At 36.3% G+C, this 21,590-nt stretch overlaps 2 protein-coding genes across 4 annotated transcripts; both read right to left on the bottom strand.

The window, feature by feature from the left end:
* Window positions 1–327: 327 nt before the first annotated feature.
* On the bottom strand, window positions 328–2,883 carry LOC107039384. Its single transcript, XM_015258961.1, has 4 exons — window positions 2,650–2,883; window positions 875–927; window positions 695–812; window positions 328–598 (listed from the first exon to the last, which is right to left on the bottom strand). The coding sequence occupies exons 1-4, from the start codon at window positions 2,765–2,767 to the stop codon at window positions 480–482; spliced, it is 408 nt and encodes a 135-aa protein (XP_015114447.1). The 5' UTR covers window positions 2,768–2,883; the 3' UTR covers window positions 328–479.
* Window positions 2,884–4,790: 1,907 nt separating this feature from the next.
* On the bottom strand, window positions 4,791–7,741 carry LOC107039387. 3 transcript variants are annotated; one of them, XM_015258966.1, is made up of 5 exons: window positions 7,723–7,741; window positions 7,142–7,358; window positions 6,325–6,377; window positions 5,097–5,214; window positions 4,791–5,008 (listed from the first exon to the last, which is right to left on the bottom strand). In XM_015258966.1, exons 2-5 carry the CDS (start codon window positions 7,257–7,259, stop codon window positions 4,872–4,874), a joined length of 426 nt encoding a protein of 141 aa, XP_015114452.1. In that variant the 5' UTR covers window positions 7,260–7,358; window positions 7,723–7,741; the 3' UTR covers window positions 4,791–4,871. The 3 variants fall into 3 exon arrangements, with proteins under 3 accessions (XP_015114452.1, XP_015114451.1, XP_015114453.1); XM_015258965.1 differs by lacking the exon at window positions 7,723–7,741 and having other exon boundaries at window positions 7,142–7,519; XM_015258967.1 differs by lacking the exon at window positions 7,723–7,741 and having other exon boundaries at window positions 7,138–7,519.
* Between the last annotated feature and the right edge of the window lie 13,849 nt (window positions 7,742–21,590).

Consider the following 21,590-nt stretch of genomic DNA (forward strand, 5'->3'; position numbering starts at 1 on the left):
TCTATATGAATTCCAGATGAATGTCAGTATTTACCTGTTTCGCACGAAACACCTTAAAATCAAAAAACCGGTTTACTTGATTCTAGAAGTCGCTCTCTTATTGTGAACCAATTGTCCCTCATCTTTCGGAAAAATACAAAATCATTTAATGAACTTGGTTTTCCCAGTGGGTACACATATAAGACTGCAGAAATGCATGCCTTATATTTATCGCATTGCCATTTTACTTATTCAGTCCGCTTATCATAATCACTTAGGCTGAAGTAATTACAGCCGTTTCTTATTCAACGCTTGCTTATACTTGCCCAAAAGTCATAACAAGGAGTATTAAGAATTTTCAAATTGCCAATAACTTTATTTCCATAAATCTGATAAATCAGGATCAATAAACAACGAAGTAGGCACACATCTTAATGCAGAGGCTGTGCAATGTATTGCGTAATTATAGTATTTGTATATTTCTGATAAATCATTCGTTATTATTGAGGTGTCATTACACAATGGTTTGCGGCCTTCATCGCTTCCAGGAATTCCTCATCACTCCACAAGCACTCATGAAGCATCTTCGATTGATTGCACGGATCTATCTCATCTCTAACTGCAATAACAGAATAGGCACGAGTCATTTTCTCATGACTTCAAGTTTTGCAGGACAAAATTGCAGAAGAATGCTTTTTATTTGCAAGACACTTGCCTTGCGAGAGGCAGCTTGCGATTGTTTTATCCACAGCTTCCCTCAATTCAGGTTCTTCTATCACTTTCTTCAAGGCATCAGGGCTTCTCTCCTTCGAAAGACGTCCATAAGTATCCAACTGAAATATATCGCAAATCAAACTCTGCATGAATCTTGCGTTGACAAATATTTTTCACTTACCGCTCTGACTTCTTCATACATACAATTCCAAAAGCATGCATTTTGCTCGGACACTAAGTCATGAGAGTTCAAATTGAGAATTACATGTTTTTCAGTAAAAACTCTATATTTGCACTTACTAGTGCTGCCGCGAGAGACTTCACGAGACACCACGAGACAATTCTTTGAAGGGATCGTCTCGGTCTCAGTAAATGTAGAAATTTTTGGTCTCGTCTCCGTCTTAAAATCCGCAGTATCGACTCCTTTCGTGATGACTCCGAGTCAATTTATCTCATCTCGGTTTTCAGCTCTTGACGTTTTTTATACGTGGAAAACCAAGACGAGACAAACCGAGATTTTACAGCAAAACAAGCGGGAAATTGTTCTTGGATTGTACACAATATAGTTATTTTTGTTAATAAATTCGGAATTTATTAGCAACTTCCTTCTATCATGTATAATGCATTGTTTATTTCATTTTATTAAATTGAATAAGATTTCCTTTTACCCAATTTTGCCAGATTTTCAACTTAGTTGAATGTTATCAGCATTATTATTCGTAGTATCCCTTTTCGTCTATATAAACGATTGCCTTTTTTACAGTTCTATCTCTACCCTCAGCCCTACGATAAAATGTTGATAGAAAAAATTTATTTACACATATTTGAATGAATTTGAAACATCACATTTGAAGAAATCATCAGAAAGCTCACTTTCAGGGAAATTCATGAAAAATTCTAAATTGTCAACAATCATCATAAAAATCAAACCAACCAATATAGCTACAGTAATCATCTTTTAACTTCGAATTAATTGCATTAAAACAAACATTTTAAGCTGTGATTGAATTCATTTGAAGCATGATATTCAAGGATATCCCCGAAATTCTGATTTTCAAAAAATACAAATTTTTTTAAAATTTTCAAATAAATCATAATAACGATTATTACTATCACCTTCATCTTCGAACTCAGTTAAAAGGACACGCAAACAATTTTTTAAAGCCATTATTCAATCAATTCAGAACACTTTTTAGTTATCGTCGGACGACCGATGTTTGAAAAAATTAAAAAAAAAAAATATTCGATGAATTAAATTTTAATTAGTGACGATTAAAATTCTTAATGATATCTATATTTGAAATCGAAAAGATTCAATTCCATCCATTCATTAGCGAACAATTGAAGAAAAACTTTACCACACACATAAATACACATATTCGTACGGACACGGTCTAAAAATTGCATTTTCGGACTTTGTGGATCGTAATGGGTCGATATAACACAAAAAATTCAAACCTTAAATTTGAATGATTACAATGCTTCCATTCGGAAGCAAAAATAAAAAACTTGAAACCGAAATGAGATAAATTATCTCTCAGTGATAAAGATATTGCCCGATTGCATGTTGCGCAGTGCACACGGAGATAAATTTTCTAGAAAAATTCTAGTACGAGTACTGGAAAAAACTACAATCCACCGGCTGTGAAAAATTCTAGTGCTGTTAAGGTAAAATTTCTTGGTATTTCTAGTAAAATTTCAGGGGATTTCTGTGAAATTTTCGCAGAAATCCCCAGATTTGGTGAGATCTAACCATTTAAAATCTTGATCATCAACTCAGCACGCTCCAATCGGGTCAAAGCGATGTAAAATAGCGATTTAAAAAAAGTCATAAAGATACGATATTGTGCCTTTCAACACTGAGACGAAACCAAAGATTTTCATGTTCATTGAGACCGATACCATTTCTCCAAAGTGCAGTCTTGTGAATTCTCTCGCCGCATTACTAGCACTTACTCTCCTTTTCGCATTCCTCTTTAGCTGCCAGCCACTTCCGACTAGTTTTGCAGTCTTCCGCAAAACAACTCAGTGCACCTAGCACAAAAATTGCGAGAAGTTGATGAATCGGACCCATTTCTAAATCCGTGAATGCAATTTCTAGGAGATCTCTGCGTTGACCAAGTGATACGTTCAACTTCGTACATAAGACTGAAAAAATTATCGCCGCGGAATTTAACTTACTTGTTACGTTTGCCATAAACAGTGACACTATACGAACCGATTGCGATAGTTCATATCTAGATCGCTGCTAATGCTTTCCACCACATTGTTATTATTCTCGTCCATTCTACAAAACTCAACCAATAAACAAAGAAGTATGCACCTGTATGAGGAAAAAAACCTACAATGCATCAAACTTGTTTATTATTCATATATTTCAAAGTGTGGATAAATTATTCATAATATTTTAGAATTAGATGCACAATGATTGATAGCTTTAACTGCTTGTACGTACTTCTCCTCACTCAAAGTGTATCTAATGACCATTTTTGATCCTACGCATCTGCGCATAAAGACGATCGTCTCAGCGGTTCGTTAGTTATTCACGAAAGGGGTATGAAAAAATCGAAAAAAAAAGAATTTTCTTTGAAAACTTAACAATTTTACCGAGAATAACGAATGGAATTTGATTTTTTTAGAACGATCGATACATCTACATGCAACTAGATTTTTATTGGATTCTGAGTAAAATCGTCTTAGCGTGTTCTCGTTATCCGGATGGAAATTTCGAAATTTGCGTTTTTTATTTTTAATAAAGAAAAAAATGGGAATTGATCGGGAAGTTATTAGGTCGACCTGTAATGGGAATAAATATTAAATTTATTCAGGTATTAAAATTAAACACACCCACTTGAACCCGCCCGCAATGGGAGCAAGGGAAGTGAGCGATCAATAACCCAGTCGAATTTTTTGCATATAAGATCCCAAAAATTCTCAAATATGAATTTTATATTGAGAAAGGATCCAACTTGAACACAAAAATTCCTCCCACTTCAATAAGTACTGCATAAATCCCCATAGAAAAATATATGAAAAATATGTATAACATTTATATAAGGGAGGGTAGGGCAAAACGGACAGCTAGGGCAAAACGGACCTCTATAGGGCAAAACGGACCACTGACAGAAAATTGGTAATTTGTGTTTTTTTCTTTCCTTCAAATCAGGAACACTGAATGTGTTGAATTAAAAGTGAGTTTCTTAGATCGTAACCGTCACTGGGGTTTTATAGACAACAAGTGTCGTTGAACTGCAATTTGATCAGATTTGCTAATCACCTCAAACCCCAAATTACTTCGAATTTACTCCATTCGAAAGCAAAAACAAAAATTATCAATTTTCTGTCAGTGGTCTGTTTTGCCCTAGGGTTCCTTTTGTCCTACCCTCCCCTAAGATATATATGAAACATAAATTTATATTTTATATAACTTTTATATATAAATCAGGTCAATTCGATATATAAAATTTATAATTTTCAGAATATATATTTTTCCAGATGAGAATTTGAAAGGAAATAAATTCTAAAAATAATTTCAAAAAGGGTTCAATTGCTGAATGCGGTTTTATTGCAATAAAGATAATACAACATGTTTTATTACGACTCTGGAGGAGGGGGAAGATGGGTACTCTAAGCGGAAAGACACCGATTCCGTACTCATTTTTCTAATTCCAATTGAACGATGTTCTTTATGTCTTATTACAGACATACGTACACGGAGAGAAATTTTTGATAAAAATTATCCTACCATTCTATAAAAGTGACTCATGATAATGAGTCATCGTTTCCTTATTTCTATCCCGAAATTTAGTAAAAATTAATATATGATGATCAAATTTTATTCTACGTTAGAGAAATTTTATTCTGATAAAAATAAAAATTAATGTGCCGGCAGAGTAAAAATTACTGTATCGGTAGGGTACAATTAACCAACCGTTCTAGAATTTTCGTTGTTATCTACATAAAAATTATTGGACTGGAAGGGTAAAATTTATTATGCGTCAGGATAAAATTTCTCAAACGTAGAATAAAATTTGATCATCATATATTAATTTTTACTAAATTTCGGGATAGAAATGAGGAAACGATGACTCATGATACACTTTTATTGAACGGTAGGATAATTTTTATCAAAAATTTCTCTCCGTGTAGATTGAACATAAGCCACATGTTATCTCATTTTACTGATTCTTAATCAAGTCCTCGAAGTCCTCTTGGCAATAATTCTCGGCTTTAAGTGCTTGCACGACCTCCTCATCACTCCAACTGCACTTATTGAACATTTTCGATCCTTTGCATGCGTTCATCGTATCATCAACTGCAACGGTAATCAATCATTTTTCCACGGCTGCGATATTTGAAAGTGAATGTGAGAGGATAATGCAATTGATTTTGAGGAAATTTACTTTGCGAGATGCAGTTTGTTTGACTTTTCTCCATGACTTCACGTAATTCTGGTTCGTCAATTAGTTTCTCAACCACGTCATGAATTTTGTCTTCTGAAAGACGTCCAGAATCGTCCAACTGAAACATATTATCATCATCAAGCAACCGGTGGCCTGGCGTAGTGGTTAAGGCCGTTGCCTCACAACGGATAGGTTCCAGGTTCGATTCCTGGCCGGGTAGAATGGTGAGATCTAACCATTTTTAAAGTCTTGATCAATCGCCATATAGTCTCATCAGACTCGAAGCGATATAAAATAAGCATTAAAAAAAAAAAAATATTATCATCAAGGGTTACAATTAATTCCAATTGATCAAAACTTGAAAAGTCAGTGCCGGTCGCTCGCTTCGCTCGCTCCCGGATTGGAGTGGGAGTGAGCCACTGAGGGTTCAACCACCAACTTCCCGATTAATTTTTTTTTCTTGTTCATTTAAACCCTCAAACCTGGCGTCGATATCACATACGGACCCACGCCTAATTGTACGTCTCTTTTCAAAGTTGAATATTTCCAAAAATATCGAACTTTAGACATTTATGCGAGCTCCGTTGTGAAGACTACTGGCTTGATTTTGATTATTCCTACTTTATATCATTTTTGGGCTAATGGAAGTTAGTGAATGGCGTTCCCATTTGGCGCGCGGCGAGGTTATTGTCAAAAGGGCACCGTTCTTGAGGGATTAACAGAAAAAAATTTCAAAAAAGTTTTAAAATTACGAAATATTTATATCTGAATAACTCTACAACTGCTGAGACGATTTCACTGGAATTTCACTTCAACCTTAGTCATACAAACCTGCATCGACTATAACGAGGAAAAGTCAATCCCATCATTCCTCCAGGAGAAACAATAGAATTTGCAAAAAAATCCCATATTTTAACGTTTTTTAACTAGTTTTATTGATAAATCTAGAAAAGCGCTGAGACAATGTGGTTTAAATCGATTACATGGAAACGAATTGAATCAGATCGTTCGTTCAAGCAGAATCGTTGTGCAAACTTGCTCTCAAATACGCACACGCACAAGAACAGCCTTCTAAAAACTTCATCGAATGTTTGAAGAGGTCATGAAACGTGAAAATATCATGAAAATTCCAGTTTCGATTGGTCTGAGCCGCTACAATAACTACCCAATATAAATCGGGAAGTTAATCGGGATGTTAAGCTTTTGTGGTAAAAAATTTTGGACTTACAATTCCTAAAGTTCCATGTACACAATTCCAGAAGCATTCATCGTCCTCGGAGACTGAAATGCAAGATTTCAAATTAAGAAGAATGTGTTTTATTTTCCAAGACCCGGTGGCTTGGCGCAGTGGGTAAGTTCGTTGCCTCACGTGCGAAAGGTTCCGAGTTCAAAAACCAGGCCGGGTAGAATGGTGAGATCTTATCATTTAAGGGTGCCAAGTGAATTTGGCGATGACCTTGAAAATTGACATTCACCAACAAAGTTATAATTTTTTTAATTAATAGTATTAGGCAGATGGTGAACATCGGTGACAATTTTAAAATTTTAGAACTTATGGATATCGAGAATTAAATAAACAAAATCAGTCTTATACACGGCCTCTTATGGAGTTTTGATTAAATTGAACGTTTCAACCCCCTAGGAACTCAAGAAAAATTTGAAAAAATTTGAAGATATGGGGAATGATGTGTTCAATGTGATGGCGACAAAAAACAATGGGGTACCGGGGTGAATAAGAGAGATATTTCAACCCGCCGTACCCATTTGATCCCATGCTTTCTCGAGGTTCGTCACGCGAAATAGAGGATTTTCTGCATTTATTTTCTCGATGTCTAGTTCCGGTTGCGGTTTTGAAATTTCGTCGGATGGATGAATACATATTTCTCCAATGATGGAGGGAAAGAAAAAATTTTTTTTGAATCTTTTTTCAAATTCACTTGGCGCCCTTAAAGTCTTGATCATCATCGTAGCATATCCTAACCGGGTCGAAGCGATGTAAAATAAGCATAAAAAAAAATTTCTAAGACCTCTGTGTTTGTACCTACTCTGCCTTCGACAGTTTTCTCTAGCTTGCACCCATGGCTCACTAGATTTGCAGTCATCCGCAATACAATTGAATGCGCCAAGCACAAAAATTCCAACAAGTTGATAGATTCGGCACATTTCCAAATTCGTACCGCGTTAGTATACACGAAGAAAAAAAAAGACAAATCACAAGAAATATCGAGTAAAAATTACTGAACGACGTATGATAAAAATCCGCTGAAAATGCAGTGAAATTTGTTCGTCGTTTTAGTACATTTCCGCCAACATGTAATGTTTACTGTTATTTTGCAAAAAATTACGTTCGAGAGGGTAAAATTTATCCTTTGCCACACTTGTTTTATTTCAAACAAACAAAAATTTCGGAAATACAATCTTGTGTATTTNTCGTCAATATTTTCCGATTCAATAATCCGATTGGGATGAGTTAGAGCTCGTTTTGAAGAATGAAAAATTATCTTCAAAATGAAGTTGAAACTGGGAATTTTCGCAATGTCATTCACAAGTTATTGACAATTGAAGGGGGCCGTTTTGCTCCACCCTCCCCTACAAATGTAATTTCTATACAAACGATGCAACTTACTTCACTCATAAGACTACAGAATTATCGCATTTGAGTTCCACACGTTTGTTTCGTTTGCCATAGGCAACAACCAACAAGCTTATGCACAACAATTACCCTAGATAATACCTTTAGATATTCCCTATCTAAATGGTTACTGAGGCAAAAATAAATTTCGATGGCTTTAACAAATGTACACTGAAAGAAATTTCAATGGTAATTCCAACTATAAGGGAATTGTCAAAAAAATAATAGTTACGGTAACAATGAACATTGTAGATTCAACTATTATATTAACGTAAAAATTACGTCATAATGTTGATGACACTATTTGACATAGTAAATCGAACGATGAATCCTAGTTTAATCTACAAAGTTTATTGTTACTGTAAATATAATTTCTTTGACAATTCCCTTGTAGTTGAAATTACTATTGAAATTTTTTTCAGTGTATCGTAGCTACGAATAAATTTAAACCTCTTTAAAACAACCCATATCAGGAGATGCGGTAGCGACTCTTCGTCAAGTGTGAATCCGAGGAATCGGGCGCATGTAAGATTCTACTGCACGCCAATACAGCTGGACTAGGCCGTCGAAAATTTTATTATTACACAGAGAGAAATTTTCTAGAAAAATTCTAGTATGAGTTCTGAAAAAAATCACAATCCACCGGTTGTGAAAAATTCTAGTGCTGTTAAGGTAAAATTTGTCAGGATTTCTGGAGATTTCTGTGAAATTTTCACAGAAATACGGGGAAAAATTTACGTTTTCCCAAATAAAATTTCTAGTGCCAGCGCTAGAATTTTTTCCTGGCCGTCACTTTCCGCCTCTTTTACCGTGCTAGCACTAGAATTTTTAGAAAAAATCTCTCTCTGTGTAATTACGACGAACACAATAGATTCAGGGAGTCAATTTTTTTCCTGTGCAGAGTTCCCCTCCTTTTTGATACGAGACAAAAAAAAATATCGGGTTTCCGAAAGTAGAATAATAAAGAATGGGTGCCCCCACACGTTCTCCAAGTCACAAAAGTCTTGTTTTAATTTTTATATTTAGTTCTCAGGATTGTCAATAATTGGTCATAGAATCCTAAAAATTAGTGACAATTCCCTAGAAAGTTGTCGCATCGTCATGAAAATTGCATATAAAAAACGTAGGACATGCGCTACAAAATTCGATTGGATGCTACAGAATTGGTGATTCTATTACTCTTTCGCCGAATCTATCGAAAAAATCCACAGCTTATCGGCGCATTTTCCCCGATATAAATATCGTAAAATACGATGGGAGTATCGAATAACAAAGAAGTAGTGCGCAAAAAGACATTTCTTGCTTGTACAGAGAATAATTTTTTGTCGACAATTTTTTTTTAAGGCCTTTTCAGGTCTCATTTCGGCACTCCATCCAAACCTATGCATGCGGCTGTGGATTCTACACTGTACCGCATTCGCACTCCTGTAGAATATAGGAATAGCATGGGAAACCACAGAAAACCCATGCCGGTACAGGCGGTTACTCTATTAACAACCTCGGGTGGAGTTCCACGGGGAATCGAACTCACAGCCTTTCGCACACTAGATTGCGTCTAGCCCACTCGGCCACCGACGTCGGTATTTTTCAAAAATTAAATCCATTTTTCCGATGGAGAATTTTCATCTTCGGCTAGTCTTCACATGGTCAGCACAATTTTTTTAATAATTCAGAATTTCGTGGAAAAATCAAACAGAACTGTAAATTTCCGTTCCATTTTTTCCTGGAAATGAATAGAAAACCAGGACAGTGATACTGAATATAATTTAGGGGGACAAAAATCATGAAATTGCAGATTTCACTGAAAATTCAAATAAATTAAGGAATTCTCTGAATTTTACTGAGTTTTCAGTGAAACCTGAAATTTCATTTTTTTTCTAACAGTGCACAAAAGAATCAACGATATCAATAATCATGGCGGCGAAAGCCTCAAAACTCAGACAAAAGAATCATCTTTGAATCGAAATACCCATCCCCAATTGAGTATAAAATCCCCTTGAATGAAGTATATTGTATTTTTGAATCAAGTTTATGCATATACGTGATTCTGTTATAAAACATATATAATTCAGGTATACTTTTTATTCCGCGATGAATAATTTTTCCATCAAATGTCGACGCAATTGATAAACTTGTTCACTCCAAAATACACAATCATCTCCGCATGAAGATCATTTCCCCACCAAGGCCAGAAATCCCCACCATAAATACACCTCATTGACCATCTCAAAAAAACCAACACCAATGAAATAAAAAAAAGCCTCACACATCCCGTTACATTCCGTTTATACATCCACGAGTGTCGCGAATTGTGAATCGTGCGTATCCCATCTCTCCCGGGTCCACCACCCAAAGAAGAGGGGATACCTTACCGGTACCTCACAAAGGTTCTTTTCTTCGCCGGAGAGAAAAACGAGAGTGTATACTTGCACGTTCTCCGAAAAAAAAGAGCTCCCCAAAATAAGTGTGTAAACCGAGTTGCGGACCAAATGTGGACCCAGTTTCAAATTAAAAATCAAGTGCGTGTGCGTACAACGTGCGAGAAGGCTGAAAACGAAGAAAAGGAGAGGGGCCCCCACTGGCCCCATGGCCCAGGAACCTACAAACCCCATCGTTTTCTTGGTCCCAATCGTGCTCCAAAAGTCGAGCAACCGTCTCCTCTTTCATTCCTTCCTTTTTTTTTATTCCAATTCCCTTCCATCCATTTAACTCTTTCATTTCTCCTCTCCCTTCCTCTTTTTTTATCCACCAACTTCTTCACATCATCATATGCCTCATTTTCTTACTTGAAATTTCGCCCGTCTCCTCTGGTGTTGCTGGTCGTTGCATCACTCCGTCCTTGTTCCGCTGAATATACCCGTAAACAATGCCGCGAAGCGTGTATAACAAGCCCCTTGGCTTCTTCGAGAAAACATAGGGAACTCTCTCCTGCTCCTGGGTATATTATGCGCACGCCTCCTCCCCCTCTGCCCGCAAGGGAATGAGGTATAACAGTGGAGAAGTACGATAAAACCTCCGCTGCTGGTTTCGAATCTTCCTCGGTCTCACCCCATCACCCAAATAACAGGAGGAGTTGTATTCCACCAAATTGCTCGTTCCAATCCATTTTTGTGGCCCTTGGGAATTTGAATGAATCTGTGATCCATTTTTTGCAATTGCAGGGCATACGGTCCGAGCGAATTGATTTTTGCAAATCCGTTAGGTCGTTACGGTGATCCGATCGGTGCGGCGGGTGTTGTTGAAAGTTGTAGGAAAAATTTTGATGTTGCCAGGAAGATAATGAGAATTGTAATTGCTACATTATTCGGGTTTATTGCTGTTGCTGTTGGTGTACATCGCTCGATGCTAATTGCAGCTGTCTCCGGTTGTAGGTAATGCTATTGAGATGGAAAAAAGTTTCTGGTTTCCAGGACTACATTGTTAACCCTAGTCTGGTCACCAAACGCGATCCTGAGACTTGTTCACCGTTCGCGTTAAATCGCAATGTTAACATCATTGTGGGTAGTCGTAATTAAGTTGAAATTGAGGTTTAAATTTGTCTCAAGGAGGGGGACGGTGAAACCACAATCGTATGAGTCATTTCCAAATGTCGGCGATCTTCGCGAGAAATCGCGAAGTTCACACTTTGCGTTAAATCGCAATGTTAACATCATTGTGGGTAGTCGTAATTAAGTTGCAATTGAAGTTTTTTTTTAACAACTTAGATTTAATCTCCGCGGGGATTAGCCGCCGTGTTATTTAGGCTTCAGCGTTGCCGAATTCGCTCTACACTGCCCGGGCGCGGTTAGCGAGTTTCCGGCAACGTCGCGTCATGGGCAATTTCATTTAACATGGGAAAAAAATAATTCAGTTGTCTGAAATCATTTTGGGAAATATGTTGTTGTAAAAACTACTATAATTTTTTAGACACTTCAATTGATAAAGCCACATTGTTTTGAATTTTTCCGGTTAGCCACACTGATAGAACGGATTAGTTGTTGTTAACGAATGGATTTTGGTTGGAGGTTAGGGTCTATTCGGTCCCACCAAATGTTCATTCGTTAATAGTTAACGAATGTATATTTGAGAAGCCTTGTTTGACTTGACTTTCGCCATTCAAGTGAACCATTCATTAGCTATTAATGCATATTCATTTGGTCATATTCAACTCTACCATTCGTTAATAGTTAATGAATCTCGTTTGGAATAAATTAATCATTCTATCAGTGCAGTCAATTGTAATTAAAGAAAAACGACACGCGGGGTTTTCCTCATCGTGACAAATCTAGGGTTAAAAATTTTTGTCTGAAATTTTCGGTACACTTTTTGAACATTTTTATCAAATTTAATTATCACTGAAATTTCAATAAATTTTGTCATTGAAAATTTAGAATTTCGTGGAAAAATCAACGAGAACTGCAAATTTCAGTTCCATTTTTCCCTGAAAATAAATGGAAAACCAGAAAATTCCGGTAAATATATTCCTGGATTTTCAGGACAGTGACACCAGTAAATATCAGGATGATTCTGGAGTCCAAGAAATGTGGAGAAATCATGGATATTCCATATTTCATTTTCGGGGTCATTACAATAACTTCTTTTCTTCGGGTTGGGAAGTTAATTTACGAAATGTAAGAATAAGAAGATAATAAAAATTATAATTATTACCATTTTCGGCTTTATTGCTATTGCTTATTGGTGTACACCGTTCGATGCAAATTGCAACTGTTTCCGGCCGTCTGCAATAACATTAACACAGACAAAAAACTTTCTGGTTTCCAGAACTACGGTAATAAAATCCAGAAACTGGTTACTTAATTTCAGTGAATAAATCACGGGCTACACTGGTAGAAAAAAATCGAAATTTTATGGACAGTTAACTAACCATTTTCAGACAAGTGGCATTGAATTCGATCTGAGGGGCAAAAATTATGAAATTTGAGAGTTGATTGAAAATTGAAAGATTTCAGGTCAATTACCCCATTAAAAATTGTTAGAAATCAAGGAAATTCAGGCAAATATCATCGTGATTTTTCAAACAAATGAAAATTCAACGTCATTTTATCCTGAATATTGAGCTTTCACTAAAAATTCAAGTAAGTTGAGTATTTCTCATCTCCCAGCTGAGAAAAAATATGAAACTTCCCTGAATTTTGCAATTTCATGTCTTCTCCCCTAAATCGAATTCAATTTTGCTCTTCTTATAAAGACGACTAAACTTTCCATAAACTTTCAATTTCCTCATAGTGTAGTTTTTAGTGATCGGATAATAAAAAGTATTCAANATTTATCCGAAAAATGACTCGTGCAACAGTACTTTTTCCTACTCTTTGCGGTACATTTGGCCTGGAAAGACCATCTGAACCAACTTTACTGTGCGGGCACGGTAATTTTTCTCGTACATTTCTCTCCGTGTACAAGAATTAGAAAATAATAAGAATTGTCATTGTTACCTGTTAGACAAAATCGAAAATTTCGTGGACAATTGACTAACCATTTTCAGACGAGTGGCATTGAATTCGATTTGAGGGGAAAAAATTATAAAATTTGAGAGTTGATTGAAAATTGAAAGATTTCAGGTCAATTACCCCATGAAAATTGTTAGAAATCAGGGAAAATCAGGTAAATATCCTCGTGATTTTTTAAATGAATGAACATTCAATGTATACAGTGCGCAATAATGAAATATGATCTATTCTTATTTTTCTGTTACTTAAAAAAATTGAAATTACGTTTGATTTTCATTGAAATGTGAGCTTTGATGAATTCTTCCGCCCTAAATCGAATTTAACTCCGTTCTTTTTAAAAACACGACTAAAATTCATCTTCTCATAGTATAGTTTTTAAGTATAAAAACAATACTATCAGAAGGAGCCCCAAGACAATTTTACCTCACATTTTTTTCCATGTATGTAATGGAAAATGTTTAATGCAGCAAAGTAATTACGACTCGCAATGTAATTAGCAATTCATCGACGTTTAAGTAATAATGTCAACAGGCTCCATTAATTTGTTTTATCCTCATTTCAATATCACCCATGGCGAGGGCCTCCCGGTTTTTTCCCGGTAAATCGCAATTACCCGTCCTGTTTTCTCCTCATTCTCAACCGTCGACTCTTGAATGTTTTTTAATTTGCCATTTATCGATTATTGGTTATAACCCAGCTGGAACAAAAAAAGACCACGTGAACCAATTCCAAACGAGATCTCTCCGATGCGCGTTTTGTCGTCACGTGCATTTTTATGCTCGAATGCCTGTGTTGTACGTTACAGTATTACGATTGTACGTAGTACACTCGGTACCGTTCGCGGGGTACTCACGTACGATGGGCTGCATTAATGCACGCTACCGACTCGTTTCAAAACACTGGATTCTCCAGCACCAAGTATGGTGAATTACGTCGGTTGACTTCGCAAATTCAAGGGAACTTTTTTATTTCGGGACACTGCGGGTGGGTCTGAGTGGTTAACGACTCAGGCGTAAATTTATTTAATTTTCATTGGAAAACGTTCGACAAATGGACAATTGCGGACACCACGGGGAGTCCTTAATTCCAATTTCATTTACGAGAGTCGATTTAACGGGAAAAAAAAGTTGCAACAGTGAGAGATTGGAGAGTAAAATGTATGAAAAACATCTTCATTCAATTTTTGGATGAATGCGGAGAAAAAAAGTTGGAATTTTCGGAGATATGTCACTGATTTTCAGGAATTTATTCTCAATGATGACTGCCAATGTGACATTCAGTGATTTTGTCAGCAATTTTCAGAGACTCATCTTTAATCGGTTCCCTCTGTAATCTTTTTCATTTTTATGTAATTAAAGTTCCGATGAAAAAATAATTCTGGATTTATATCCAGAATTATTTATTCCTGAATAAATAATTATCCAGAATTGTTCAGAATTATTTATTTCTGGGTTTTTCTGGTTTTTTTTTTGTGTTATCACAAACTACATGAATTTATGGGAAGGGCATCATTTCTAGTCTTGAGAATACTCAAAAATTCTCTCGGGACAAGAGAATCTCTTCCTGCTGGAAAACTTTTTTTGTCTCAGTCTGAGAACGAAAATATTATTATCATCAGGGGATCTCACGATTTTTTAAATTGACAAGAGAATATTTTCTTGTATCAAGTAGACCTTCTTTGTCACCAGTAATTTTTTCTCCTGGTATATCACTAATTTTCAGGAACTCATCTCTAATTTTAGGGCATCTATCACTAAAATCGGTGATGAAAATCACGGAAAATAAGGGTAATTCTAGTCAGTGTCTAATTTCATAGAAAATATGGTAGTAATTCTCATGAATGTGACAATGAATGCGATTTAGAAGGAGAAAATGTCAAATTTTAGGTAGAATTCAAGGAAATTGAGGAGTTTTCATTGAGAGTGAGACAGAAATTTCACAACTTGATTGAATTTTCAATGGAACACGAATATTCAGAAATAAAATGACATACATTTTCAATTTTTCCCTGAGTTTAACTGTTTTTTCCGAACTTTCACGAAATAATTGAACTGAAAAATCAAATATTTTATTGATTTTCCGATCATTCAAACAGAAAATCAAAGAAATATTTGATTTGTCAAAGAAAACATTTCCTGAAATTAAAGTGCAAATTAAACACGATAAAAATTTCCGGGATTTGACGCGGAAAATTCAGACGAAAGTTTTTAACAGTGTATCACCAATGACTGCTGAGAGCATGCTGAAAATCAGTGACTCACCCCTAAAGATCAAAACGTTTTTCTGTATAAAAAACTTTATTAGAATACATTCAAATTTTTGAAAAGGTAAAAATTAAAGTTTAACCTTTCCCCCATGTTCAATCGTTCATTAATAAAACCTACAATATTTGCACGGCTGAATCGCGTGCCCAGAGCGCATGCGCCAACGTGATATTGCCACGCGACCGACGTGCGCACCTCCTCAACTCTCCCTCAACCAGCAACATATCTCAAGACACTTTCTCTCCCCATCTCTCTTCCTCATCCAACAGTATATAACTGTCCTCATCACGTGTTGTTTTATTTTTTCAGCCCAACGTCGAGGCAAATGCATTCCCCCATTTTGCCCCCTTCATCCCGGTTATTCCGGTGTGAAAGAAGAAGGAAGAGAGTCTTCTGTTACTTCTGGTGCTTCCAAGTGCAACATCTCGAGTTGCCAGGTTCCCACCGTGCCACCCATATCCCATCAGTACTCCCACCAACATCCATTGCCAGGGGCTACTGCACATGTGGTGATGTACAGCTCCAGCATTTCTAACTGCCTCCTCATTCTCTCACAGCTTCAACAGTATTTTTTTTAACGCTCCTCTTTCGCTCAACCTGTTCGCTCGGTTAAAAGTTTATCTCGAGTTATTTATCTGGGGGTAGAGAACATCCAAGTCATTTGAATCGAGATTTTTTTGATAATTTTGCCAAGTAGTTACACTGTTAGAGAGGAGTTTAAATTTTATGGATCATTCTCGCATCTGAAAGTCAACCGATAAAAATGCAATATTTGACGTTTTGTGCAGGAGTGGGGGAGAATTATTTCGATTATTTCCTCCAATCTGATCTCGACCAATCGGAATGCAGTATTCGGGGTCATGTCCCATATTTTATACTGATTATTTCCCCCGTCACCCTTTCAACCAATGGAATTGTATACAATTGAATACTATAGTATTCAATGCTCCGTGGTCCACGCGGAGAGAAAAGTTCAATAAAAAACCAGAAAAAAAACGTAAAAATTACGTTTCGGAACGTAGAAATAACTCACCAGCTTCATAAAAATTGTTGAACGTTCAAGAATTTTTTATTTTGACGGCATACTAAGTCGGGAAGTTTCTGTAAGATTTTACTTCTTCGGAAAAAATTACGTGACAGACAATTTCGTACTTTGTTCGGTGATGAACCTGAAAATTCACTGAACGTTTCAGACTTCTTCTTTTCCACTCCTATAAAAATTGCTGGAAAGCAATTCCCCATTGCGGATTACGTGAGGTGTTCCGTAATTTTACTGAATATTTCTCTCCATACAATCAAAAGAAAATTCTATCGAGAATTTTTCCCATTCAAATTTCAGCCAATAAAATTGTACTATTCAACTGTTATTTTATGTAGTCAACACGGTATTCAACTGATCATTTTTGATAATTCAACTAGTAATTTTTCAGTTTAATTGATAGTTTTTCAGTTTTTTATATATATATATATGAAAAACAAAAAATTTCTTGATTGAGTGAGCTCCTCGTTGGAATGTGTTGATGTGACAGATGGATTTTGTCTAAAAAAAAATGTGGTTTAGTATTGAAAAAATTAAGCACAAAAAAATCTAAACCAAAAATAAAAATAAAAATTGACATGAAAATTGAGAACATAAATTTAATTATTATTTTTTCGGAACTGAAGAAAAATGGTAAAAACTCATACAGAAAATATCACTAGTTAATTTTCAACTTTATAATAGTGATTCTTTTTTACTTGACAAAGCGTGGAATCTTCTGGATAGTTGTTCCTCGACTTTTTCTCCGTGCAAATGACTTTTTATAATTTCTTGGAATATTTCTGGGGGTTTTTTGTGAAGCACATGAATACAACTTTTTGAGCATATATGGAACCTGTTGAGAAGCGGAATAAAGGACCCACCTCGTAGGGCATCCAAAAGGTGTCACGATAATCGCGGATTGCTGATGTTTCATCCGTGAACGGATGATTGAAAGCCAAAAGGACCTGAGGATGGGTAACAATGGTGAGTGAAAAGCCTGGAAGGTGGAAAAGTAGTTGTAATCTCCGTCACAAGAGCTATCTCCACATTTGACACTGTAATCTCCAAGTTTTCTTTGTGACACTTCCTTTTCATATTTTTTGTTGGAGATTCTTTCTCCCTGAATTTCCGGGAGGTATGCGCTCGACTTTTAATGGAATTGGGTCGCAAATTGCGAGTTTTTTTTGGGAAAAGCTGACAGGTAAAGGGATCAGACGATTCTGATCAAACTGGTGGATTTCCGCTGAAATGAAGAAAAAAAATGTTCGGGAATCAATTTGAGGTAATATTGAAGCCTCGAGTGAGAACAAGAAATTTTCTTGTAGTCTTTAAGGATATCCCAATACGGAGAATTTTTTTTTATTGAAATTCTTTTCAACAGTTGTAACTGGTCATCAGCGAACCTGTACTGATTTCACGATGGTTTGCATTCTTTCAATTTTTTGAATTCGTAACTCGATTCCTGATTTCAATTGATAATCGACACTGAAACCTACTTCTTGCAAATATTTCAATTATGTATACTGTATCGTCATTAATACATTCGCGCCACCAATTATTTCGTAACATACTCAAATAAGGCAGTGCAGCTGCAATAATCACTATTGAAAATATAGAATAGGTATTCCCTATTTCCCGATAGCTTCGTTGCAAATAAATGACGGTGTCAAGTTTTGCAGGTTAAAAAATCGCGAGCGCCTGTGCAAGGAATTTTTCTGCAAAAATAATTATTAAAATACAAATGACTTTTCTTATTTTTGAAGAATTTCATTTTTTTTTTTTTTTTGCAGAAACATGAATCGCGCTAGCGCTTGGGATTTTTTAACCTGCAAAACTTGGCACGATCGTTTATTTGCAAGGGAGCTTCAGCGAAATACCCAATTAATTTCGAAGCTCGAGGGGTATTGGTCGGATTATTTTTCCCCAATCAGATTTTGGCCAATCAGAGTGCAGTGGACAACATCAGGAGGTGAATTACGGAAGATTTGAACAAATTATGTTAATAGAATAACGCGATTTCCACAGACTGTCAAATACAAGATTCGATCTGAAATGAGCCGAAAAAATGAAGAGTTACTGCGCAATATTCAGGTAAAAAAAAGTAAAAACTGCTGCGAAATATTCAAAAGCTAGGAGGAAATATCAGAAATTAAACTGTCGAGTAGCCTCATATACTGCGCTCTGCTTGGTCGAAATCTGACTCGGAAAAATAATCAGTGAAATATCATTAGCATTACTTTGAAAATTAGAGACGAGTCCCTGAAAATCAGTGGCAGTACTCTAAAAATTTAGTGCCAATGCCGCTGAAAATTGGTGATAAAATCACTGAATTCCAGAATTGTATACACCCACTGAATTTTCCAATCGCAAATCCCTGATAATTGGGCATAAATTCCTGAAAATCAGAGACATGTCCCTGAAATCAAAACTTTTTTCTTTGTGCAAACTAATCCAATTCAAGAGATTATGTTTCAAATCATAAAGGCGCCCGACCAATCTCCTCAATGAAAAACAGTAGGTTCTTTGCCGCGAGGCCTGAGGAATTCACATTATCTCAAAAACATAAAAACATTCACCTCTTGAGTGAATACGCGCAATTAAAGAACCTCCCACCCCCTATTTCTCTTATCAAATGAAAAATTCTCTGTTTTTAAGTACCCGAACAATCCAACAGATCCCCACACTTATCCATCCAGACGTGTGTAAGGGTCTCTGCCGAAAAACCAAAGGGAAAAAAACCCGAGATATGAAAAAAGAACGAAAGCAAAATAAAGAAGACGAAGAACGTGCTTCAGCTCACGCGCACACACACGCGCGCAATGTGAGAGCCAGGAGCGCGTGTGTCTTGCCCACCTCGCACACATCGGGCCACCTCCACCTCCTCCCATGTATCTCAGACGAGATGAGAATGACCGGGGGCAGCGCACGCGAGTCCATAATGATACACCACTCGCTGAGGAAAGGAAGAGTTTTGATGAGTCTGCGCCACAGCGTACGTGGAAAAATTCCAAAAACTACAATAAACAGGAAAATATTTGGTCCATTCTTTTCTGTTCTCGTTGTACTCTGTTGATCCACTGAGAGAAGACAATAGGGGAGAGCGAGGGGAAATGGGAAAGATGAGGCTTGTTTGTGAACATGTGTCTAATTTCTAGGGAACTGTCACTAATTTTCAGGAATCTGTCACCAATTACTGGTAATGCTGATTCGGGATATAGCCACATCCATAAATTATAATTACTGGTAAATTATTAATTTGTCAATTAGTTGATATCACCTTTCAATTTTAATTATTGAAGTAATCATCAACTTAAATAGTGAAATTTTGAATTACTCATTAATCAGTAATTGAGTTAGGAAGATTGACGATTATTTGGATAATCGGAAATCCCTTACAAGAAATCTAGTATTATCTACTTAGAGGAAAATTTATAGTCCCATATTTTTAAATATTTAATTGATTTTGGAAATTTAGATTATCAATTATTTTACTATTTTTTAATTTCGATTAGTATATTTAAACCTTAATCAATATAAGTAGGAAATTCTTTCAATGTTGAAGAATCTGAAGATTGATGGCCATCCCTGTACTGAGCCCTGACTAGAATAAGCCTGATCATCAGTGATTTTTGTCACTGAAACATGGTGATAGATTCCTGAAATTAGGGATAGATCCCCGAAAATCAGTGACATGCCCCTATAGTATATTGTGTTACTAGTGCGTAAAGATCCACTTATTCGCACATTGTTAAAAAATTTTGTCTGAAATTTCCGGTACATTTTTTGGAAATTTTTATCGAATTTAGTTACCACTGAAATGTCAAGGAAAATTCAAAATTTCGTAGAAAAATCAAAGAGAACTGTGAATATCAGTTCCATTTTTCCCTGAAAATGAATGGAAAACCAGAAAATTCCAATAAATATATTCGTGAATTTTCAGGACAGTGACACTGAATGCGATTTAGAGGTAGAAAAACCATGAAATTTCAGATTTCACTGAAAATTCAATGTAATCTGGCACTGAATATTCATATTAGATTTTGAATTCAAATAAATTAAGGAATTCTCGTCTTTATGCTGCTTAAAATTCTGAAATTTTACTGAATTTCCAGTAAAACCTCAAATTTTATAATTTTTTTTCTCCTAAATCGCATTATTGTCACTGTTCTGAAAATTAGTAGTCAACTGTCCATGAAATTTCATTTTCATATCTAACAGTGCACACACGTGTACCACATCCTATTTTTTGTGATATCTGCCGAGTTCTCTGTTCGAAACGATAGTGGAGGTAAAGTGGTTGTTTTCGTGCACGAGTGCGTAAAGTTCACTTAACACACAATCTTGAACACCGTGCGGAAAACAACCGCTTTACATACACTAAGCCGTCTCGAAAAGTGCACTTTTGAGGCAGCTATCACAAAATATACTATTTCATCGCTCGTGCACAAAGTGAAATTTTACGCACGCTCGCGTAAAATTTTCTTTCACAATTTTCGTCACATTGTGATGAAAAATAAGGTTCGATACTCGTGGGAAAAGTGTTCTGTGACCCTTGGGAAGGTAGCACTCGTCTTCGGCCCGGTATCCCATTCGACGCGGCCTTCCATTTCAGATATACACACATTTGGATTTTAAATTAAATCGGCCCCAACATCTAAATTGATCCAACACTGCAAAACATATATATACCCGCAACTCAGTAGAGGCATTTGTCCCCTCTATTCCCCAATCTAATCCATAAAATACCCAAAAAAATCTCCCCATTTTATTACGATTTTGTCCCTCATTTTTCTCTTCACCTCATCCCCGAGTCTTTCATTCTCCCATCGCCACGGACGGATTAATCCCCACACGTAGGGAAAAAACTAAAATAGAACCCGTCAGTTTAAAGTCCCTCGGATCCTTGGATTTCCACGGAGTAACATTTCGCCCCACGTGGATTCATCATTTCGACAAAGAAACACGTGACACACGCTCCAACGAAACGTTGTCCCGGTGTATCTGAGAGGGGTTAGTACATCACACAAACGTAAAAACGAAACAAGATGATTTTTTCAAACGATAAGTTTCGCTGTGTCTTGTATTCTCCCCGTGGGGGTAGATGCCATCTACCGAGGTAACGTGATCTTG

This window comes from Diachasma alloeum, unplaced genomic scaffold (genome assembly GCF_001412515.2).
Source record: "Diachasma alloeum isolate Michigan unplaced genomic scaffold, Dall2.0 Dall_scaffold_00299, whole genome shotgun sequence".
NCBI lineage: Eukaryota > Metazoa > Arthropoda > Insecta > Hymenoptera > Braconidae > Diachasma > Diachasma alloeum.

Coding starts and splice junctions, on each gene's coding strand:
- LOC107039384 (XM_015258961.1), bottom strand. CDS start 2,767: ATGGGTCCGATTCATCAACTTCTCGCAATTTTTGTGCTAGGTGCACTG. Junction 813..874: donor TGTATGAAGAAGTCAGAGCG/GTAAGTGAAAAA, acceptor GATATATTTCAG/TTGGATACTTATGGACGTCT. Junction 599..694: donor CGCAAGCTGCCTCTCGCAAG/GCAAGTGTCTTG, acceptor CTGTTATTGCAG/TTAGAGATGAGATAGATCCG.
- LOC107039387 (XM_015258966.1), bottom strand. CDS start 7,259: ATGTGCCGAATCTATCAACTTGTTGGAATTTTTGTGCTTGGCGCATTC. Junction 5,215..6,324: donor TACATGGAACTTTAGGAATT/GTAAGTCCAAAA, acceptor AATATGTTTCAG/TTGGACGATTCTGGACGTCT. Junction 5,009..5,096: donor AACAAACTGCATCTCGCAAA/GTAAATTTCCTC, acceptor TTACCGTTGCAG/TTGATGATACGATGAACGCA.